This window comes from Ostrea edulis, chromosome 3, assembly GCF_947568905.1.
Source record: "Ostrea edulis chromosome 3, xbOstEdul1.1, whole genome shotgun sequence".
Lineage (NCBI taxonomy): Eukaryota > Metazoa > Mollusca > Bivalvia > Ostreida > Ostreidae > Ostrea > Ostrea edulis.
The window spans coordinates 16,614,892-16,639,764 of NC_079166.1; the positions used below are offsets into that span (position 1 = coordinate 16,614,892).

General features: G+C 34.8%; 1 protein-coding gene across 2 annotated transcripts; it reads left to right on the top strand.

Moving 5' to 3' along the window:
• Window positions 1-6,395: 6,395 nt before the first annotated feature.
• Window positions 6,396-10,334, top strand: LOC125675103 (toll-like receptor 4). Of its 2 annotated transcripts, none has more exons than XM_056160222.1 (2): window positions 6,396-8,698; window positions 10,208-10,334. In XM_056160222.1, exons 1-2 carry the CDS (start codon window positions 6,877-6,879, stop codon window positions 10,210-10,212), a joined length of 1,827 nt encoding a protein of 608 aa, XP_056016197.1. In that variant the 5' UTR covers window positions 6,396-6,876; the 3' UTR covers window positions 10,213-10,334. The 2 variants fall into 2 exon arrangements, with proteins under 2 accessions (XP_056016197.1, XP_056016198.1); XM_056160223.1 differs by having other exon boundaries at window positions 6,396-8,138.
• The last annotated feature ends 14,539 nt before the right edge of the window (window positions 10,335-24,873 follow it).

Here is a 24,873-nt window from a genome sequence, read left to right on the forward strand (position 1 = left end):
AGCATGTGTCTTATCTAGTTCCACACTCGTCGCTTATTGCATTCGTGTTCGCCCCGATATCTTGTCTATTAACATGAATGATAAATATATTTAATGAGTTGGAAATAATGAAATGTGCTCTGTTATCTTATAAACGCATGTATTAAAGAGAAAAGGTGCTGATTTTCTACATTGATTAGTTATCTTTCCATAACAAAGTATGTGTGTTAATCATATAAAAAAGAAGGTAACGAACAGTGGTCAATCTCATAATTCCTATTAAGAAAAAATAATATGACAAACACAGAGACCATTGGGCATACCAGAGATGGACACAGGTGTCTTGGATGAATAAACATCCCCTGTTGACCGGCATAACCTGCCTTGAGTCATATATCTTATCAGGTAAATAGAGCAATCCATAGTCAAAATCAGTATGAGAATAACAATTGGTATAAACCACGTCAGACCACATTCGACTTCATGAAAAGTTGTATATTAGATTGCTATACATAATAGTGACCAGAACGTTAGCGAAATGCTGACTCTGAACGAAATTGTTGAAACCCCTGTAACATCAACTTATTTGTCAGTATCCTACCTCGATTTTAAAAATTATGATTCGCAAATTATGCACTCCCGTATCAGCCGAGAGACAAAAACACCACATGAAGATGATAATGGAATATTGCTACATAAATAAGGGAAGTTGACGATGGAAAGCTGAAACCATCCCGTTTGTCATAAAGTGGAGTTGTTAGTTTGTCAAAATTTGTCGTATGGTTGATTGGTGGATCCAGAAGAGAGGTCTGGGGTGTGGTGCACACCCCTTTAAAGTTTGCGATAGTGTGTTTTGATACACGTATATGAGCAGTCATGGTTATTTGGAGCACCCTTTTGAATGTATATTGTTTACGCTATAATTTGATATTTTCCGAGACTACCAATTTTAATCTTAGATGTGTCAATGGTAATCTTATATATGTATGTGTGTGCTCAGTTAATTAATTAATTTCAAAAAAAGTTCATTGACCGACATTGTTGGTAAATTTTGTGATAACTAGGAAGAATAACACACTAACACCAATTCGTGGTCAACAACCCCATGTGAAGTGTATGTATAAAGGCACACATACACTCAGAAATAGAAAGATAGATAGATAACAAATGTCGTGATGATAATGATAAGTTTAAGGTATCTTTAGATTCCAGCAGCAATATAGGAGCACTGATAATGAGTAGATATTTTGTTACAGTTGACCTGTTCTAACCAAAAACTGTAAACTTTCATGATTGAATGAACGTTTAGCCATTTACAATTACATCTACATAGAAGAACGTCTTCAAATTTTGATTTCAGGATTTTTCCCCACTGTGACTTGATTTAAGAAGCTGATATTTCGTATGTTTACAGATCAAGTTTATGTTTTAACACATGAGTTAATTTTACGAGAAATATGGAACGTTGTGTGGGAAATATTATCCCTAAATTATTGCTACAGTGCCTAAAGTGAGGAATCTGCATTTGTCTGTGGTTATTAAATTCTTTCAGTTTCATGCAGTTGAGTTATTGTAAGAGAGAGAGAGAGAGAGAGAGAGAGAGAGAGAGAGAGAGAGAGAGTAAAACTTAACCTTGCGGTTAATCTTCATTAAAGTATTTTTACTCTGTTTAGTTCTCTGTGTATTTTATTGTGTGGGATCTATATACATGTACATGTAATTTCAGGCATAATCGAGTTCGCCTGATTCACCACATCCTTTCATAAGAGATGGAATTCCGCTATCAAAAAAAAAATAATAATAATAATATCCGCCCACTTAAATATATATGGTCTGCATATTATATGTATATGTTCTTGTATATTAACATATCTAAAATACTATGGTGACACGTATTGCTTTTACTCTCAGAATGCTTGTTTATAAAGGCAATATTATGCTTATTTATTTTCAATATTAAAGGAATTCATTTTCTTAAACTCTGTTTTGACAATTATTGTGCATATGTCATATGTGTGTCATGTGTTGTATACATATAACACGTGTATTGTAATGCGGTTATCTTGCAGGTCTTTGTGTACTGAGTATGTACCGTACATAATAGAATCCCTTTTTACAAAGTGGTTTCCATATGAGTGAAATTTTTTTTACATGTAGTGATAATTGATTAGTAATATTTTAAGCGTACTTTTAAAAGTATCACTATTTAGTACTATATGTAGATCAGAGAGTCTTCGTCGGCACCGTACACAATCGTAATTTTTCTCTGACATAATTCAAAATGTTTGCAATATTTTGTATTTACATATATGCATATTTTATGCTGTAGAATCATGTGTATGTGTGTGTGTGTTTTATGGTGTTTTTTCAAATAACGGAAATTTTATCAAAATTGTTGCCATTGTCATCAAATATTTAAAATAAATTACTGATGCATTGTCATCTCACCAGTACATATAGAAATGATTATATGTCTCTGTATATTTTGATATCGGGTAATTGGTTAATTCCCATCAAAAATACGCATTTCGTTTGTCGGGGTCCAGTTGGGGTCAGGCTGTCCTGTACTCGATCTGCTTTCTGTTCCTTACATATCTATAACTTTTGCTATTTCCCCAAAACTGATAAGAGGTAATATCAGCAGAAAGTAACAGTATACATGATATAAGAGAGGGCGGGCAGGATGAGAGGAAGGAGGTGCATGGAAGAGGAGAAAGAGGTTTAGTGGGGAGGTTCTTATACTTCTTTTCTTATAACTCCTTCGTTTTTCCCTTTTCACATCTAATCTGCATCAACGGCTATACGTATTCGATGCCGTACCCATTGTGTTTTAACAGATAAAAGAAACAATTAACAAATACAGAATATAAAGAATACATTTGCAATATCGCGTAAGCCTGTTATATCTATATGTATCATAATCGTTGCCGTGCATATGGGTAGTGAACTGGCATGCACTACGCTTTAGTACCCAAATGAAATATGCAATGCATCACTATTCAGGGGAAGGGAGGGGGAGAGGGCCACCCCTACCCCCCCCCCCCCCCCTCATGTAAGGAGTCAAGTTCATGAGAAGGACCAACATCTTCATGGAACTTTACAATATTTACGCTATGGAGTTGATGCGACTAGAAGTAGAAATCCTCGTCCGTAATGTCACTCAAATGACTGTCCAGTGTACACTGGTGACCGTGTTTCTATATATTCTGATTCATTGTCCTTTTTATAGAAACTTCTTCATAACTGTAGTCATCTACACCAATGTCTGACGGTGACCCAGCGGACAACAAAACTGAGCCTGTATCGCTTACAGCGCTATACTCCATGATTAAATTATGCGCTGTTTATGTTGCAGTCATGGCAATGTAACAAGAAATGGAAATATTTAGTCAAAACAACTCATTTGCCTTACTTGTACTGAAGTTATTTTTCTTTAAATTCTAACAGATTATTATTGCAAATAAACGGAAAAATCATAATCTAAACGCTAACACTTTTAAATGAGTATACATACTTACATCTAACACACACTGACAACTTGCTCGTAATGATTAACTTATAAAAATGTACATTTTAGTCCTTTCCATAGCCTACATCATATTTATTGCCTATTCATCTAATGGAAATATACATATATACCTTTTTTTAATTCATGCATGCGAGACACTCAAATGTAAACAAAACTTTATTCTTCTAGATTATATAATACATGTACGTGAAAAAAGATAGAGAGAGAAAAAAACACAAATTCCGTGCGCTTTAGCCATTTTTCACACACATATACTTAGGCTGAATGCGGACATGTACGTGAAAAAGATAGAGAGAGAAAAAAAAACACAAATCCCGTGCGCATTATACCACCTTCACACTCACAGATTTTTCTTACGAGTCCTTACGGATCTCCGACTCGTAGTCAATCACAAGCATTCGTAAATCACTCGTCGGTATCCAAGTCTAAATCGTAACATTCCGTGCACTTTTATGGATTTGTGGAATACGTAAGGATCCGTAAGAAAAATCCCATATACCTAGGCTGAAGGCGGACACGCTTACACAGGGAAATAAATGTACATTGTATTTAGGTTGTAAAACAGTAGTTCTAATTCATAAAACAAAAACAAAAGCCCAATCACAGATTTACCGTTATAAATTTATTTACTTTTTCCACGTAAATATAGTTATGTATCGTTATATAATCTATTTGCGCAACACACACGCACGCTAATGTCAAATGACGTCAAAGTGCATTTTTATCGCGTTTAACTTGTAAAATGCATTACTTTCATGAAGAAATAGGTCTATGACACTTGCCCGTACATAAATATGACCGTAAGAAAAAAAGAAGCAAATGTTTCAACCTTTCCAAATATGATATACGTTTTTAAATATTGTGTTGTTTATAAAACATTTTACTAACAGAATATAACACAATTTTTGTCATTTCGGCTTAATTTTCCTACTTTCCGGTAACGATGTGCGATTTTGAATGCATGTTTTCGACTAGTTCCCAACATCGTACAGAAAAACTTTGAGTAGAAAAAATGTTTAGTTTTTACTCTACTTTTAGAAAATATCATATGTTTCATTATATTCCAATTATTAACAAAACGCCCCCAATTTAATCCTATCGGCACATAAAAGGCGTCAAAAGGCGTCACTGGGTGTTAAAGGGTTAAGAAAGAATTTCCTTATCGGTCAAACATGCACAACATTATCTTAATTACTATGCTGATTTTCATATATTTCTATTTGAAATGAAATCACGCTTGTTCGCGTGAAATACGCCTAAACTATCTAATGGTAATAATAGTCGAGCTTTACTTTTCGGCAGTTTTTCTAAACACCAAAGGTGCATGAAAGTGTTACTTGTTACAAAAAGACGCTTGGGAACCTGGAAAACAAAATGATTGCAAACATTTTATTACAGATGCAACATTTATTATGTTTATAGACTGCAATAAGTAAGTAGTCTTCAACCGAATTTTTCACACCTTTCTCTGACAGGTTTCATACATGTTAGAATGTCAGGTTGTTATAATGGCAGATATATTCAGTATTTAGTCCTCTTTAATTTAAAATATAGGTAAACAACCGCGCTAATGAGTGTTTTCAGTAATGATATCATGGCTATCCTACTTCATCGGTGAAAATGACGTCGCCTTTCTGTATATAATCTATTCATTCCAAGTGTGTGATAGTTTAAATCAATATTATATGTTTCAACAATTAATAGTACATGCAATATTTACAGATTCATATCAAAATTTAGATGCATTGGTCATTAATTGGATATCACTAATTTTTTTGGAAACATGGTCTTAAACAACACCACTACCATGCCATTTTGCAATCTATTTTTAGTAACAACATTCGACCGGTAATTCCCAAAATGTGTTTTATTTTCTAAATTAAAGAGGACAAAATGTGTGTTTTTTTTTTTTTTTTATTAAATTCCTGATTACTCTATATTAATTAGGGCACATTTAAGATACGCTCATATTGTATTGTATGTAACTTTTGGGTTGTTCTCATTTTCCTTCTGACAGGTGTAACATACATTTTATATAAGACAATACTTCTACATGTATAAAATGTATTGTTTTTACTTACAATGGCGTTTGTAATAAATGCTGTTTTTCTTAAAGTACTTTCTATATTTTGCAAAATGATATATGATAAAAACGGTAATTATTTGACATAAAATTTGACTTGTGGATATGAATAATTTTACTACAATGACAATAAGAGAATAGGTATGTAGATATGCCACATGATGACAAATGGATAAATTTATGTATATGCCACTCGATGATTATTGATGGATAAATTTTATTTTTTTTTTATTTTTAGATATTCCACACGTTGTCACATAAATTAGTAATTTAGTTATGTGTGGATTGGATAATAACTGTGTTTAAATATAGTTTTTGCCATCCTTCTTGGTTGAATGAGATGTATTTCAAATTTCACTCTACTTAAAAATTATAAACGACTCGTGTTACCCTGTCATGGTATAGCTCTCTCCCATTCGTCTCCTCTGAATGGGGCACCTGTCTCTAACCTGCTGGTGTGCGAGAAGTTGCTGGCATGGTTTTAATCAATCAAGCTAGTCCCATATTTTCCCCCCAATTTTTTAGTCATGTGTTTTTTAATTGTTTATATAGTTTTTTTTAAACTCCAGATTACTCTATATTAATTAGGTCACATTTAAGATACGCTCATATTGTATTGTATGTACCTTTTTGGGTTGTTCTCATTTTCCTTCTGACAGGTGTAACATACATTTTAAATAAGACAATACTTCTACATGTATAAAATGTATTGTATTTACTTACATTGACATTTGTAATAAATGCTCTTTTTCAATTCAGAGTATGTTACTATTATCTACTGGCAAAAAAAAAAAAAAAAAAAAAAAAAGAGCAGAGTGGACTCTGGTAGAAAGATTTGAAGGAACAACACAGTCTATGGTATAACACATACACGATGGTATAAGTGGATACGTTTTTGAATACGCCACATGACGCCGAATGGATATGTTGGTGGATGTGACACACGATGAAAATAAAAGGATAGTTTGGTGGATATGCTAAACATTAATTTATCCTGTCAATTTGAAACACTGAAAATCCTTGTAATAAGATTTATCGTTTACTTTTGTGTGTATAGAAATAAAAGATTCATGGGTCTAAACCACAAATTTTGTAAAAACTGTTAAAGTAACCGACATATCAAATCTTGGACTTCCGTTTTGGCTAATTCTTGTCAAAGTGGTCTTATCACTTTAAATTATTCTGACTCAATGGTCTGATGGACTGAGCATCTCTTAACACCCATCCCTCGTTTCTTCCGCTTTGACTTCCGTTTAAAACAAGACACTGCAAAATTACAAGGGAGATGTTTATCAAGAAAGATACTGCAACTATGTTGCAAATCACTGTTTTTTGTGTCGAATTATTTCTGCTATTTCCGTGTGTCTTCTTTGGAAAGGGCTATACTAAAGGAAACTTTTCATGTTCTTCCGAAAATAGATGTGTTTGCAGACAAGAAGGATCATTCTATAAAGCCAACTGTGTCAGTCTCTCTCTGAAAGATATCCCTTATTTCGCTACCCATGTTAACTGGATCGATTTGAGCAAAAACAAATTACAGCGAATTACACCGGAACGCATTCCACAAAATATTGTGGTTCTGATCTTGACGGAAAACTACATACAAGATCTGGAGGGTTTTCCTTTCGATGGTCTTACCAAATTGCAGATTCTTAGATTAGGACAAAATACTATAGAGTACACGAATACTAACTTTTATAAAGGAATATTCAAATCTTTGATGCATCTGAAAGAGTTGGACGTTAAAAGTTCTCCTACTTCGGTCGAAAAATGGACATTTCCTGCAGAGACGATTTCAGAGCTGTTGTCTCTGAATGTCTTAAGGATAAATGGCCTTCCAAACATGGTTATCCCAGTAGGCTTTCGGAAATTGAAGAACTTGCAATATCTTGATATTTCAGGAAAAACAAGCTACTGTTCCTTGAAGCATATCACTAGCTCTTTCTTTGACAACGTCCCGCAGTTGAGTCGTATCGATGTGAGATTTTGCAATATCCGTTATATTGATCGAGGAGTGTTCAGCAGGCATCCAAATATTTCCTTCATTGACATATCCCATAACCGCGGAATGGGATTAGCTGTCCTGCCTAATGTAACTCAAAATTTTAATTCTACGAAAATTAAAACCTTTAAATTCGACTTCATTACCTGCATGACTGGTGTGGGAACTATGCTGAGGCATTACCACCTGCGAAACCTTTACAATACATCCCTCACAGAATTGTCAAGTTCGTTTAATCGGATTGAACAATTTGAAATGGGAGTTTTGAAAAGTCTTCCCAAGTCATTGAAGAAGTTAACGATGAAATGGAATAGATTTACCCCCGGTCTGTACTTATTCGAACTGAGTCAGTTATCAGGACTTGAAGTTGCTGATGTGGCGAGGCAATATGAAGGATTATCTTTTCCTACAGTTTGGGTGGATTCTTGCGTAGAGAATCCAGACATACCACAGGAAAACAAGGAGATCGTGGACACATTTTATTCCCAAGACGCTGAAAATATTGAATTTATCACGAATACGTTTCATAACATGAAAAAACATAGGTATGCCACGATTTATTTACCTCCGAAATTGAAAGAATTGTACATGTATTCCTCTCATTTTTATGGGGAAGTCCGAATGTTCGGTATCCATGCAGAAAATTTAAAAACAGCTCGCATGTACGATAACGGCCTTAACTATTGGAAGGGACCAATGATAGGGGTAGAGAACATCACATATTTGGATCTTTCTAACAATCAGTGTTATGTAGTCTCACAGCATTTCTTTGAAAACTTATTCTCTGTTTGCACACTGTCGCTGTCAACCAACATCCTGGGACCGTCGTTTTCCAAAGATATCGATGGGAATATTTTCAGAAATCAAATACATCTTGAAGTTCTGGATATTTCTATCAATCAAATTGAGTATCTTCCAAGAAAGTTCTTTAAAAACGCTGTCCAGATGAAATCTTTAATCCTTGGCAATAACAAATTGTCTGACTGGCATTCTGACATAGCTCACATGACGAAGTTGTCATTACTAGATTTATCATACAACAGAATCAGCTCTTTCTCTCCGACAGCGATGCATTTACTTCAGAGAGGCATGGACAACAGACAAGGTAATATAAGCATTGACCTGTCGGGGAATATTTTTGCGTGTTCATGCCAGTCCTTGAATTTTCTGAAATGGGTTGCCGTAAATAAAGATCAGTTCAAGAATCTCACAAATTACAAGTGTTCCCAAAATGACGTATCTTTTCAATTTTCTGCATTAGATGAATCTGTACAAAGACTGGCGAGTTATTGCAGATCTTACTTATACATATATTTGCCTTGTGCTATTGTTTTAACACTTGGGATCAGTGTTTTGGTAGGGCTCTGGATACACAAGAACAAGTGGAATCTTCGATACCTTATTTATAAGAGTAAGCAGAAATTCCGAACCCGAGGCCAACTTTCCCATAGTCTACCATCCACCGTTCACTATGAATATGATGCATATATTTCATACGTAGGAAGTGACAGATCTTTTGTAGTATCAGAAATATATCAACGGCTGGAAATAGAGTGTGGTTTAAAGTTACTCATCCGTGACAAGATATTTCTTCCGGGTCAATCCAAATCCACCTGCATCATGGAAGGCTTGCAAGAAAGTCGGAAAACAGTGTGTGTCATTTCCAAGCGGTACCTCTCCTCCAAGTGGAGGGACTATGAACTCAGTATGGCTAAAGTGGAGGGTATTAAGGACCGAGGAAGCATGCGCTTTGTGATCCTTATCTTAATGCCTGACGTGTACAATGGTGTTTATCCCAGTAAAGTTATGGACTTAGTTAAACATGAATGTTACTTGGAATACCCGGATAATCAACGAGGTCATGAGGAATTCTGGGAAAAGTTAATGCAAAGAATAGATGAAAACATCTGAAATCCAATTTAACCCTTTCACCACAATCACGCACTTTAACGCAGTTTGAATGCGCATTCGTTTTGGTGGTTTTTTGCCCTTCTTATAGCGAAAAGTGTGGATTTTGTTTTGTTATCATCTTGGGTTAAGAAACAAATCAGTGACAAAAATGAGAGATTTGCCAGATTAATATTTCCAACATTAGCGAAGATACACTATATGTACGTGAATTTGTGTTTGTACATGTACAGTTTCCAAGTATGTATATATTCATGTATACATGTATGTATGTATCAGGGTATCAAGCCAATTTTGGTCTAAAAGCTATAGGATTATAGGGATTTTCGTTTTGCAGTTTATAGGACAAAAATGGAGATTTTTACAGCAGATTTATAGGAATAAATAGGGGCTTTTTTTTTTAAAGGAATTTGTATAAAAGTTTATTGTTTCTACGTAAAAATCTAGCAAGATCTTACTTGAGAAGAAATAATACTAAACATAAACAAAGACAAAATCCTTTCAGATGTGGACAGTTTTCCATTCAATAGACAGTTCTTATACAATCATCATAGTTATTTTCTTTGGTGCTGAACCATTTACTTGATAATGATATTCACCATCATTCATTGGAGACCCATGGTTTGCCGTAGTATGGTTGTTTTCACCTCCATTGTTTGGTTATTGAGTCTTTGATATAATCCACATTTCCATTATTATTTTTTAGGTTGACAGTTTAACCACACGTTTGTTATATTGAGCTGACAGAAGGACTGATATTGATCAGCATGGCAGTTTCAAAATGTCAGAAGTGGATAAATTGAACATTTAAAATAAAATAGAAAGATTTGAAATTGCTTATTTGAAATTGATATTCATGAATTGAATTTAAAAGCAAACCATACTTACAGTGACACTCATCAAATGGATGGCGGATTCAGTAAATGTTATTCATAATAAGAATATGCTAAAATGTAAATTTAAGAAGTTTTGAGATAATTAATTCAGTTTCTTAAAATGCCATTCTCTTAGTATTGTTTTGTCAAAATAACAAAAAGACATATTTGAATGTATAATAGGTATGATTGTATCAATAAGCATGGCTTAAATTTTGCTGCCCTGGCTACAACTGATAGATGGTATCAACTACAAAGTACTTTGCCAGAAAGAGCTTATCTGATCTTAATGCAAATATAATGTGAAGAGGTTTGAAATAACTTCTTTATCAATGATTAAGATATTCATATATACATATATTTATCATTTTGGAAAAAAAGGACGGTCAATTTTTTTTTTTTTTTTTTTTTGGATATATAGGGATTTTAATGACTTATAGGGAAAATAAAGGAACTTTCAAGTTTATAGGAAAATATAGGAATAAATAGGGACTTGGCACCAGTGTATGTAGGTATACAGTATGTATGTATGTATTTATTTACCTGCGAGGTAAATACGAAATTAGGGAGAAAATAAAATATGTACAAAGTCATCTCCAATTGGGATATGCTGATAGAGAGCAACCCTATGCAAAACCGTGTATTTCAAAACTCAGGCACTCAGGTAGACAGGAAGTATTACTCATCTCCGAAACCCACACAACATAAAAAAATGATCTAGACAAATAATGTCAGTAACAGGCACGGAACTTAACATTCTATCAGATTACAAATGAAACAACAAACATTGGTGCAAGCACCAAATTTATGGGCCGGAAAGATTATGGGAATTTTAAGAAATATTTTTTAAAAAGATGTTCCAAAGCATTCCTTAGTTTAAAAGCGCTTAAAAAATATTATTTTAAATACAACGCAAAGGCTGGCAAACTTTAGAGAAATTTCGATCAAATCTACTAAGTGAAAGAATCGTTAATTATACAAAGTAACTATTCATTGGTAGCTCAATGATGCAACTTATATCAAAATTTTAACTTAATTCACAATACCAGTGAACAGCTAGCAGGCTATATACCGTTTACGCTTGTCCAATGGATCAAAAATACGTTTGTCCGATCAATTGATATACTTTGCCTCCACTAAATATATTTTTCTTCTTTGTGACGTTGCACGTGAAAATTTCTGATCTTCGCAGTTTCCGTAAAGTCACGTGATAAAAATTCTTATATTTGAAAGTCCTCAAAATGGGGAACATTTTTTCACAATGCAGCGCGAGTTATTTCCCCTTGAAAATAAAGGCGCACAACATGCCGGGGTCCTCAATTCATAGCGTCAATATAAGGATTTACTATATCTTATTTCAAACATTTTGGACGTTCAAAACACAATTAGATAGTAGAAATTATATGCACAACCAACACCATGTACATTTTACTTTGACGGATTTACAATGTAGAGGTACAGACGTTGCAACACACGTGCATACCTACATTGTATGGTTTTGTGCAAGAGAAAGATAGATAGATCAAAATATGGTATTTATATTTTTCCGGGAACATCAATACTGCATTGGTTGTCGGATAAAAATCTAGGGAAGGGGGATGGGCTCTGTAAGTTTATGCCATCCGACATCGATTTTCATTCACTGATGATTATTATCATTTTCAACATTCATCGGTTTTAAGGGGGAGGGGTGTTGATGAGAAGTATGTGAATTTAGTATTTTTGTCAGACAATCAACATTTGATCGCATAAATTCTTTTCTAAAGTGTTTTTATTTGGTACATGTAGTTAACCCATAAAACCCCATGCAGACGATAAAAATGTACAAAATACACATCATGATATCAACAACTTAATTTTCTGGTTCAACCCCCTCCCCTTTGAAAATTTTCTAGATCCGCGCCTGGACAATGTTAAAACATGTACAAAATACATATCATGATATCAACAACTTAATTTTCTGGTTCAACCCCCTCCCCTTTGAAAATTTTCTAGATCCGCGCCTGGACAATGTTAAAACATGTACAAAATACATATCATGATATCAACAACTTAATTCTCTGGTTCAACCCCCTCCCCTTTGAAAATTTTCTAGATCCGCGCCTGGACAATGTTAAAACATGTACAAAATACATATCATGATATCAACAACTTAATTTTCTGTTTCAACCCCCTCCCTTTTGAAAATTTTCTAGATCCGCGCCTTGACAATGTTAAAAACATGTATCTAACATCCGTATCTAACATGTCGAATCTTTCTGTAGAAATCTGGGTTGGTTTTTGTTTCTTCACGTGGCATTTAATATATTTTTTTTATTCCAATCAACTTTAATATATTGCACAGCTCGACCTGCATTGCAGACACAGGCACTCGACGTTTTAAATATCTACAATTAAAAAAAAAAATGTCTTCCTGTAAACACATTATGTTTACAGGAAGACAATCGTTTTTTATTGTAGATATTTAAAACGTCAAGTGCCTGTGATTGCAGATACTTACATGTATAGCATTAGAGGGTGGACGTGGGAACTAGCCTCACATTAGAGGGTGGAGGTGGGGACTAGCCTCACATTAGAGAGTGGAGGCGGGAACTAGTCTCACATTAGAGGGTGGAGGTGGGGACTAGCCTTACATTAGAGGGAGGAAGCGGAAACTAGCCTCACATTAGAGGGTGGAGGTGGGGACTAGCCTCACATTAGAGGGTGGAGGTGGGGACTAGCCTCACATTAGAGGGTGGAAGCGGAAACTAGCCTCACATTAGAGGGTGGAGGCGGGAACTAGCCTCACATTAGAGGGTGGAGGTGGGGACTAGCCTCACATTAGAGAGTGGAGGCGGGAACTAGCCTCACATTAGAGGGTGGAGGCAGGAACTAGCCTCACATTAGAGGATGGAAGCGGAAACTAGCCTCACATTAGAGGGTGGAGGTGGCGACTAGCCTGAGGCGTTCTCCACATCGTTCTTTCTCCCAGGAAACGTTGGCCTTTTTTAAACGTCGAGTTATAGGCTGGTTCCCGACCTTTTTTGAATGATAATTAATTGTAGTGGAAATGTAATCAAATTCACCCAAGAATTGAAATAAAACATCAACCCTTGTCCCCTTATTCTAAAATTTCAGGACTTAGAATTCATTTTGAATTTTGAAAGATAAATAATCTCGGACAATTGTGAAACCAACTTACTCTCCGGCTGCCCCCTCCCCCCGGTTATAAAAAACAAAACAATGCAACGTGCCTGATTATATTTATATCATTATATTTTATGTCTTATGAAATTCTCGGGATTCATTGTATTACAACTTGAACAGAAATAAATACAGCTGTACCCCTCCCCCCATTTTATGTGATGCTTATGACCGCATCCAACATGCGATGTAATAGGAGTAACGGCAAAAATGAAGCCCAGGTCATATATGTAAATAAATTGCTCACTTACTTTACCACTGATGGCATAAAGAATGGATGGAGATGTGTTAAAGTATAAATTTAGTTTGCCACGCTCAATTTTCTTAAACCGTGAAATCGTTCCCTTTAATACTTTACCAAACTAATTAATATTTTTTCTTTGCGCATGCGTTACTAGAGAGGTGGTGAAATTTCACTGTCCGACAATTTTCAGAATTATAACAACATATAGTGTGAAGGTTTTGTGATCTGAATATTCAACAATAGAGGATAAGGTTGTTTCTTGAAAATGAACTTGTAAATGTGTGCATAACTTTATATTTTGTTGGTTTCGAACGGTGCTACAATTCCTGGTGAGTTGTTTTAACTCTGGTCATTGTTCACTTTCCTGACTTTGAAGGTATACCGATAACGTATTGCACCTGTGAACTGTGTATTGTGATATTTCTATCTGTGACTGTGTTATGCTAAAAAACTGAACTCTCTAAACGTAGACGTTCCCAAGAATCTACGGATACTGAACTCTCTCCTTCTTCAGTGCAACTATCCAAAAAAAAATGGCTAGTACGCAAAATTCAGTCGGTCCTTCAACTCCTATTACGCACTCAACTCCGAGTCCAACACAGTACCATGTTCCTTATCCACCTATGGGATTTCCAGGATCATACCCGATGCCATCACCGGGGGCATGTACTGGGCCTCAACAGGCCTTCATCTCCGACGTAGACGTCCAACGCATTGCCGAGGCTGTCAGGGGCATCATAGTCAAGGACGTCCAAACCACCATATCACCGCTGTGACTGCATTCGTGTAGCTGGAATTTCTGAGGATAGGACGGACACAGACGACGTCATATTGGATATTGCTGACAAACTTAAGATTCCCATGAAAAGAGAGGAAATTGCTGTATCGCACAGAGTTGGTCCCAAAACAAGTGATAAACCGAGGCAAATAATTGCCAGGATTACAAATTATGAACTGCGTCATCGAATGCTCAAATCCAGCAAACATCTGAGAAAAATCACGGGGATGGAAAATGTAGATGTAAACCAGGATCTTACGAAAACCCGGAACAAACTTTCATACGATGCACGGAAGTTAGTAAAATCAGGTAAAGCCAAATCTTCTTTTGTATGGGATGGGAAAATATTTGTGATCGATTACAGTGACAAAAAGCACAAAATCCTTTGTCCAGCTGACATGATTGAACTCCTCACTCAACTGGGTGTCCAACCTGAATCTGAGGGTTATTCGTCTGTAATGGAAATGTGATGTGTTTTCCAAATAAAGACACTCTTAACACTGCTTAAATGAGCTTAATGAGCTCCAAAACAACACTTTTTCTACATGAACACCTATGAATTACTCATAAGTAACTGTCTTAAAATTCCAATATTGTTATAATGTCAACACGTGTAAAAACAATCTACGTCAAACATACGCTTGACTATGATGTGTAAATGTTTGATCCCGATGTTTAATACCAGTTCTTCTTGTAAACGACCTATATTTCAAGAAGTCATTTTGTAAATTCAATAAATTTATTCATGAAATCTGAATGTTAGTTTATATATATATTTAAGTCCCATACTTATAAACAATATACCTTTTCGAACATAAATTATTATAATTACTTTCTTCAATTTCAGGCCCTCTTAAAATCTATTTTTAGATATATTAGCGAGTGAAATAGATCACTTTCCTTTCACTATATAAAGACTGAATAATTTTCACAACGTATTTCATAACTGTATATATGTTTTTTTCCCTAACTATCATGATTGTATTTGTTTTTCTGGGATACAACTCCCAATACAAAGCTGGAATTGATTCCCTCCTAAGTGAGGGGATGTTTTACTTATTTGTTTTTTGCATTTTACTTGTGTCCTTGAGCCTGATCCTTACTGTCTCTATTCTGCTTCTTATTTTCTTCCACAGACCTATTACATAATGCCAGTTAGTAGTACTATTCACAGGATCAGGACAGGTTTATACTATGATATGTCTCAAACCGTAAAATACAATTATACTCTTGATTTGTTGACAATATTGATGGTTAATTTGCTTGTGTCATATGGAACAAATGCTTTTTCCATTATTGTAATAATCTCTCTTAGCTATAATGCTACGAAGGTCAATACAACTTTTGTAAACGCAATTGACTGCTCAAATCCAACCCTGTGTAGAAATGATAGCGTATACCTTAAACATGTACTAATCACGAATCTTAATGCATTCATCTGTATTTTTGTATATTTGATATGGATTTCATTAACCCTACTATTGTGTGAAGATATTGAAAAAACCCTGGTCCATTCGAATATCAAACAGATTCAGAAGATTCGGTAGATAGCAATACTAATTCTCTTGATTTTTTGATAGAAAATTCAACTTCATTAGTGCATCTTAATATCCAAAGTATAAATAATAAGCTTGATATTATTCAAGCTGAGTTTGGTGGATTCGATATCATAACATTAAATGAAACCTGGTTAGATAAAAATATACTATCTCAGGATATACTGCTACAGGGCTTTCAGGAACCATTCAGGCGTGACAGATTAGAAAATCGATACGGAGGGGTGATTGTTTATATTAAAAATCATATTCCATGCAAACGCAGACTGGATTTAGAAGTCGAACAAATAGAATGCATTTGACTTGAATGTTGTATATACAAAATGAAATTCCTCATAGGAACGTTTTACCGACCACCTAATTCGGAGGTCAGTAAATGGGAATATATAGCTTACTCACTGGAAAAGGCCAAAGATACACGCATTGATAATATAATCATCACTGGGGACCTTAACTGTAATTTAACACAACCAATTCCAAAATGGGTGATATTATAAGTGATCAGGGAATGTCACAACTTATTTCAGAATGTACACATTTTACCGAAAATTCCGCAACATTGTTGGACCTATTGATTGTTAATAATATAGATATTGTTGAATTTTCAGGTGTTGGGGATAATATTCTCCCGAACACAGTACGATACTACTGTCCCATTTTTTGTGTATTAAAACTACCCAAATCACATACAAGAACTTATAAAAGAAAGATATGGTCTTTTTCTAAAACAGATTTCCGAGATTACCAAACTCACTTAAAGAATACAGATTGGGATGCTCTGATTTGCAAAGATATTGATCAAACATGCAATGGCATATCAAACTGCATTATTGATTCAGCCACAAAAACAATTCCAAATAAAATCATTACATCACGCCCTAATGAACCTCCATGGATGCACAACGATATTCGGAAATTTATTAGAATTCGTAAACGTCACCATTCAACTGCTAAAAAAACTGATTGTCCTTGTGATTGGGCACGGTATAGAAAAACAAGAAATATATATATCAACAAAATTAGAAATGCAAGACAAACTTATTACACAAAAGTAGCTGATACATTAAAATCAGGTATAGTAAATTCTAAACAATGGTGGACAAAACTAAAAAGAATCATTAGTACTAAAAACTCGAGTACTTATCCTCCAATTAAAATTGATGAACACAGCCCGCCGATAAGTGACACTAAAGGAAAGTCAGATTTATTTAATATTTATATTTGTTCCCAAGCAGTAGTAAACGATGAAAATATTGAGTTACCCTACGATGACAATCCTAGTGACATAAACACTCTTTCAAGCATAGTAATTTCTACTCAAGACGTTAAAGATGTCTTGGAAACACTCGATACAAACAAGGCCACTGGGCCGGATTGCATCAATCCTACTTTACTTAAACAAGCATCATCAACTATTGCTTTACCTTTAAGTAAGTTTTATAATTCATCGCTTCATAGGTCTAAAGTTCCAGACCAATGGAAAATAGCAAATGTTATCCCTGTATTTAAAAAAGGCAATAGTAGTATCGTCAGTAATTACAGGCCAATATCTCTATTAAGCATTCTTGGTAAATGCATGGAAAAGTGTGTCTTTAAATATTTATATAATTTTATTCATACCAATGCTATTCTTACGTCACATCAATCTGGCTTTAGGCCTAACGACTCTACAGTCAATCAATTATTAAGTATTACTAGTGACTTCTACAAGGCACTCGATCAGGGAAAAGAAGTTAGAGTTATATTTTTCGATATAAGTAAAGCCTTTGACAAAGTATGGCATAAGGGGTTATTATACAAGCTTGAAAAAATTGGAATTCGTGGTGAATTACTCGCTTGGTTTAGAAGTTACTTAAATGATAGGAAACAGTACGTCGTTATTAATGGTAGTAAGTCAGACATAGGATACATTAGGTCTGGGGTGCCCCAAGGGAGTATACTTGGTCCTCTACTTTTTCTTATTTATATAAATGACTTGGTCATAGATATTGCATGTGTGGTCAAACTGTTTGCTGATGATACATCACTTTATATTGTTGTCGATAATGCAGACACTTCAGCATCTTTGCTTAATGAAGATCTCGAAAAAATCAACAAATGGTCAAAACAATGGCTTGTATCTTTTAATCCCACTAAAACAGAATGTCTAACTATATCTAATAAGGTCAAGAAACCTTTCCATTCTTCATTGATATTTAACGATGTTCATCTAAAAGAAGTCGAATCTCATAAACATTTAGGGGTCATTTTCAGTAGTAATTTATCTTGGCAAGTCCATATAGACGAAATAGTGAAAAAAGTCTATTCACGCCTGAGTATATTACGAAGGGTCAAGTTTATCTTAGATAGAAAAACTCTGCAAAAAATATATTTTTCATTTGTAGGACCCGTCCTGCAATATGCTGACATTATATGGGACAATATACCAGAATATTTAGTTAATAAAATTGAAAACATACAGTTAGAAGCAGCCAGAATAGTTACGGCAGGTAATAGACTAGCATCCAGGCATCTTCTATATAAGGAAACGGGATGGGATCCATTGTCAAAGCGTAGAGAAAATCATCGACTTATTCAACTCCACAAGATATACCATAACATGTATCCCAATTATCTAAACAATATAATTCAGTCTCTGAGAAATCAAGGTCACAACTACAACACAAGAACAACTAATTCACTGCAAGAAATCAACTCTAGAACCAAACTTTACTTTAATTCATTTTTTCCATCTACAATAAGGAAATGGAATGCACTTCCTCGAAATGTCCAATTAATTCCATCTCTAGCTAGCTTTAAGAAGTATCTTAATATAAGTGTCATTAATATTCCAAACTATTTTTATTTAGGAACAAGAATCGGACAAACTCTTCATGCAAAATTGAGATTAGAATGCAGTGCTCTTAAAGAGTTTTTACCACGATTTTTAATGTAATTAAAATCAGAAGGAGTAACCTTAATAAAGCACGTTTCTGCTGTTATATTGTTTCATTACTCCCAATAATTGATACAAACATGCATTTTATCTGCATATATTCAAAGCTTCCGCTTCTCAAATCGTCACTAATGAGCTATCTAGTCACGTCATACGTCATGACGTCATACGTGTCAATGTGCTGCAGCAGCTACATTCGGCAAACCTCGGGTACCGGAATCGGCCGAGGTTTGCCGAATGGCAGCAGCTATGTATATGTGTGTGAATAGATTCTGCTGAAAGTCATAAATCATACAGAATGGATAGTTAATGTTCCGACATCGATGACATCCCGTTAGTATTTAATATTCCGCCATACATATTTGAACCTGCTGCTGAGCTAAATCTTAAAGAAATTCCCTCAGCAAACATTTATATTAGCCTAATACTACATCGACATTGACCACTCGGACGGAGATCCCGCTCACAGAAAGGATGGAACGTTTTCAACTTTTGGTAAATATCTGAATGACACATTTCGTTTGCCAACATTTTGACTGTGTTCCCTTGTAGATCATAATATTTTTAAAGCATTAGAGGTCTGTATATATAGAGTGTAACATGCATTAGCCAATGCTGATCTAATTAAAATCAGTTCTTCTCTAACCGTTACACTGGAGAAGGTAGAGAAGATTTGCTATTAATTAAATTGATGCATTGACCTAGAATGTGTCGAAGGAAACAGTCGATTTACGGATATCGATTTAATTTATAATTTTATTTTTCAAAAGGAGGGCGGGATAGAGAGGGGGTGGGGGTGGGGTGGGGAGAGAAATGGGACCAATAGTCGTAACCTCTACCTTATAATCGTCCCTCTCATTACTTTTAAAAAAAATATAAGGGGGGGGGGGGGGGCTGTCATTCATTATATTGCTGCAATTTTTTTCACCATGTTGGCACGCAACGTCATTTTTTAAAAATAAAGCCGCCGTATTTCAGCATTTTTGACGATTATTAACTGGCATTTTTTCGACTTTTTCATTTTCTTACTATTTTAATCTGGGGGGGGGGGGGGATAGTCATTTCGTACACGGTATCAATACTCAAAACTTAAATCGGGGGGGGGGGGGGGGCAATATATCGTTGCATATGAAATCAAAGGTGCATATATATAAAACAGTGTATGCTACACAGAAATTTCTGTGTGGTTGCCAGACCCGCGCCTACTTCAATGATTGCCTCAATATACCTGGTAGGTTATTTAAGAGTTCTCAAACTGAAGGCAGTCTTTGATTATGTCCAGTCCAAAGGACAACGAGCCTGTTAATTTGTAAACAGAAATGTTGATATCATGAATTAAATGGATTAGAATGCAATATGTAAGTTCGTCTCCGTTGGTTTGAAGTATTTCTAAATTTAGTTCTAAGCTCACAAAATTTCTCCGACTTGCCTCGTTGGTAAAAGTAAAGAAACTCTTCTTTTTTTGTGCTGATTATTACAGCTATATACTGTACAACACAATATAATGGGACTTGTAACTGTTGAATCTCTCCATTTTGTATCAATAGCCTGCTGTAATGTGCTGTTCACAACTTGTTTAAATGTTTTCATGCTTGCTCGCTTCACCGCGATTGACACGTATGACGTCACATACTAATGGCGCGAAAATCTCTAACGAGAATATGCATATCTGGCTTTTTGCACTTTCGAAACAAAATAATCACTAAAGCACGCTCTATATTGAAAAAATAATAATAGCACGATTCAAAACACCACATTTTCATATAAATTTACAAACAATAAAAATCGTGGTAAAAACCCTTTAATCTTCATATGTTTCAAAGAAAATTATTTAATTCACCCCTTTGCATTTGTGGAGAAGTAGAAAGTATTGATCATTTTCTTTTACGCTGTAATATGTACTCAAGAGTTAGGACCAATACAATTTTGACACTTCCATATCCACTTAATGTAGAATTATTGTTATACGGTAATGAAAATTTATCTGAAAGTGAGAACAACAACATTTTTTATTTAGCCCAAAAATTTCTTGTTGAAAGTAAAAGGTTCTGAAAGCTGTTCTACTACATCTACATGTAATACTGTCATATTGTATATAAAATATACTCATGTGCACCAAGGTTGTAATAAGTGGAAAACCTGTGTTTATTACTTATTGTTTATATGGCACAACTCTACAATTTATTATTTCAACTTTGTCTATAGTTTATATGCATTTGATCTGTATCGACACTTATCATACATATAAACGTGTGTTATTTTTTCTCCCAATACTCAATTCCAGTTTTTCTTTCTTATTCCTATTTCTTTTTGCATGTATTGTAATAATTAGTATACGACTTATTTTACTTAGAATTTTCATTCACCTCCTACTTGTAAGATATTTAGAGCGAGATTAATATAAGCCTTTTGGCTTGTTTCTCAATTTATTTGATGTATAAGACATTGTTTGTAAACATTATCGAATTATTTACCAATAAATATTGTTTAACCTAAACTAATTAAGTTCCAATCAATAAAAGTCGGGAGAGGCTACTAGACTGATGCATTTATTTCCCCATGGCAAATAATGATATGGTATAACTATTCTATTAAAAAATAATCCACATGGACACAAACTCATACAATACATGTATCGCTGTTAGTTATCTTCACCTTTCATGTACATTACAATGTAAACACACTTCCCTAAACTATTTTATATCGAAATACATGGTCACCCCTTGGATTTTTAAGGTTAGTTTCTTAACAAATTTTCATGATACTCAACTCAAAACCCATCTCATCTCTTTTATTTGACAAAATCGTGCAATGATCGGACAGGGCTTCATTTATTACGTGTCACGTGATTGGTCCGCGAATAATCCCGAGACCATTCGGATGATCCCAAGACTAAGCAATGTCTTTGCGAACCAATCACACGGCGCGTAAAACAAATTCGTACTCTGTGACTTCCTTTTTGGCTGTCAGTGGAAGAGATGAAGCCCTGTCCGATCAATGCACGCAAGATTGTGTCATATAAGAGATGAGATGGGTTTTGAGTTGAAGAGATTTGTAGTATGGCATCAGCCATCAAAACAAAAAAAAAATATCAAAAGGGTGGGGGTGGGGGTTAGTAATATCCATACTTCAGGTGCCTGTGGTCAAACATCGTCCTCTATTTATAGAATGCATCGATCGCTATGTGTAACATTCTTATTGATTTTCTTGATATCTAAAATTTTACAAATTATACCAAGAGTTATGTTTTTCGTGGTCATAAAATTGTATATAATTATAAACATTTGTAAAAATAAATAAATAAAGATTTCATACTTTATTAGAACACCTCAGCATTAACAGACATCTATCCCGCAGAAACGCATGCGACTTCAGCAGAATTCTTATTTCATATAACAGACCGGCTCGTGCCGGCCCCATCATTGCTAGTCAGGGTTTACGATCTGCTCCGCTTCTCTACAGAGTTGCAGAGAAGCGGAACAGATCGTAAACCCTTGGTTAGCGATTATGTGCCGACCCATAATGATTTGCAAAATGAATGCAAACCATTTTGAAGCGTTGGGCGCATGCGCCAGTGATTCGCGTTGCATCATCGACCCCTATCGCCTAATGATCTTAGTATACATGACCAATGGGGTTCTACAATATTTATACAGGGGCTTCTTCGCACACATTTGATAGGGGTGACAAGACTAGAAACCTTTTTAGATTTCCATGAAAGGTGAAGATAACGAACAGTGATCAATCTCATAACTCCTATAAGCAATACGAAATAGGTAGTTGGACAAACACGGACCCCTAAATACACCAGAGGTGGGATCAGGTGCCCAGGGGGAGTGAACATTCCCTGTCGACGGATCACACCCGCCGTGAGCCCTATATATAGAAAATACGTATATTCAGTGAGCACCAGATGTTACATGTTTAGTCATCATTTATTCACAAGTACTACATCTAAAAGGTGTCAATATATCAGTCATATAATGTTCTTTAAATCTATTTCTTTTCAAAATACAACAAACATATTTTATGAAATCAATTTCACAAATTGTACGATATACCTGTAAACATTAATTAATTTGTAAACACCAAATCATATACCAACGAAGTGTGGGGTTGGGATGGGGGGGATGATTGTCAATGGGTTTTTAAAGATGAAATAAAGCTAAGCAAAATCTGATTCTGACGATGAATTTCAAAGAATCAGAAACAATGTTACCTTTAGTACTTCAGTCTATGTGTTTAACATCTAAAAGACTTGAATCAAAGTTAATTTGCATAACCTCAGTTCAATCTACATACACATGTACTTTGCACATTTTAGTGTCATATCAATTTCTTCCCCCAAGGAGCAATTTCATTGTTAATATATCATGTTAAAATGCATTTCTTTTAGTCGTATCAATTTTGGGATCAAGTGTATTGTTTCCGTTAAAATCTTTTAACACACTTTATTGTATATAATTTGTTTTAAAAAATGATAAAAATCCTTTTAAATTTGAATTCTGAAACATGGACTCTATGTTGAATATTTAAGGTACAATGCAATTCATGTATTTTGAATTATAAACAAAAAGTGAAATACACAAGCCCGTGAAACGGGAAATATTTGCATCTTTCAATTCAGGAAATTACTTTGCATAACCGGACATAAAAAAAATGATACTTATCTGCCTGCATAATTTCCTGCCTTCACCATCAATGATGCAAAGCTTTGTAAGCCTGCATTTTCATCACGATTGATTGATTACAGTTGTATGCCGTTTCGGCAATATCTCCGCCATTTTACGGCGACTAACTAATTGAAATCAATTTAATGTGTATGTTTGTAAGTGTTTGAGTTTCCTCTGACGGCCCCCAGTGAGCCTACTCTTTTTCGAAAATCAGGGAAACGATCTTTTGCGTGCCAGGGGTCAGGTATCCTTGACATATCCCTTTGACGTTCCATCCGGCGGACATCCATCATGATTAATGGAAAACGTGAACTGTGTCTAGAGAACACATAGAAAAGAGTTGATAACTGGTTTAAAACTATAGAGGTTGCATTTATTAGAAATACGAATTTGTACTGCAGGTTTCAGTGTCTGGTAGACCGGTTCCTTCAATCAATTTTATTTTCATCAAGACATCTTCAAATGTGGAAAAGAACAGGGTATTCAAATATCCTGCTATTATAAACATGTTTGAGAACAGAGCATCATAGTGTGGCAGAAACACAACTATGGTGGCGAAAAGGTGACAAATTTCTTTCTAAATACAGTGTAAAATTAGATTCAAAACTTTGATCGCGCCAGATTAATAGATCCGCCATTTTCTAACAATCGCTGAAGTTTGAAACTGGATAATATCATCATAAAACAAAAACGCATCTGATAAAAACGCATTTTACAGAGAATGGGGAAAAACATATCAAAATAATTTCATCCCAACAATATTGCAGTCGGTGAAATTTTGGGTTGGTCACGTGAGTGCGTGATTAAGGGAACACACAAATATTTTGATTTTACCTTAACCATCTAAGCAATTTCTGTATGATAAAATAAATTAGGGATCTCAGACAGGTGTCTATTTTTTTAATATATATATTCACCCCCCCCCCAAAAAAAACAAAAAAACAAAACAAACTAAAAACAAAAAACAAAACCACCCCCCACCCCCCCAAAAAACAACGTGATGTAAATCTTACAAGGTATTGTATCCATGGATATAGATAAAATATGATTATAACCAATAATCAAAATATTATCCAACTTTCTAAAACTTGGTTTATTGACCTAGTCGCTGTGTGATTTATTGACCTA

Coding starts and splice junctions, on each gene's coding strand:
- LOC125675103 (XM_056160222.1), top strand. CDS start 6,877: ATGTTTATCAAGAAAGATACTGCAACTATGTTGCAAATCACTGTTTTT.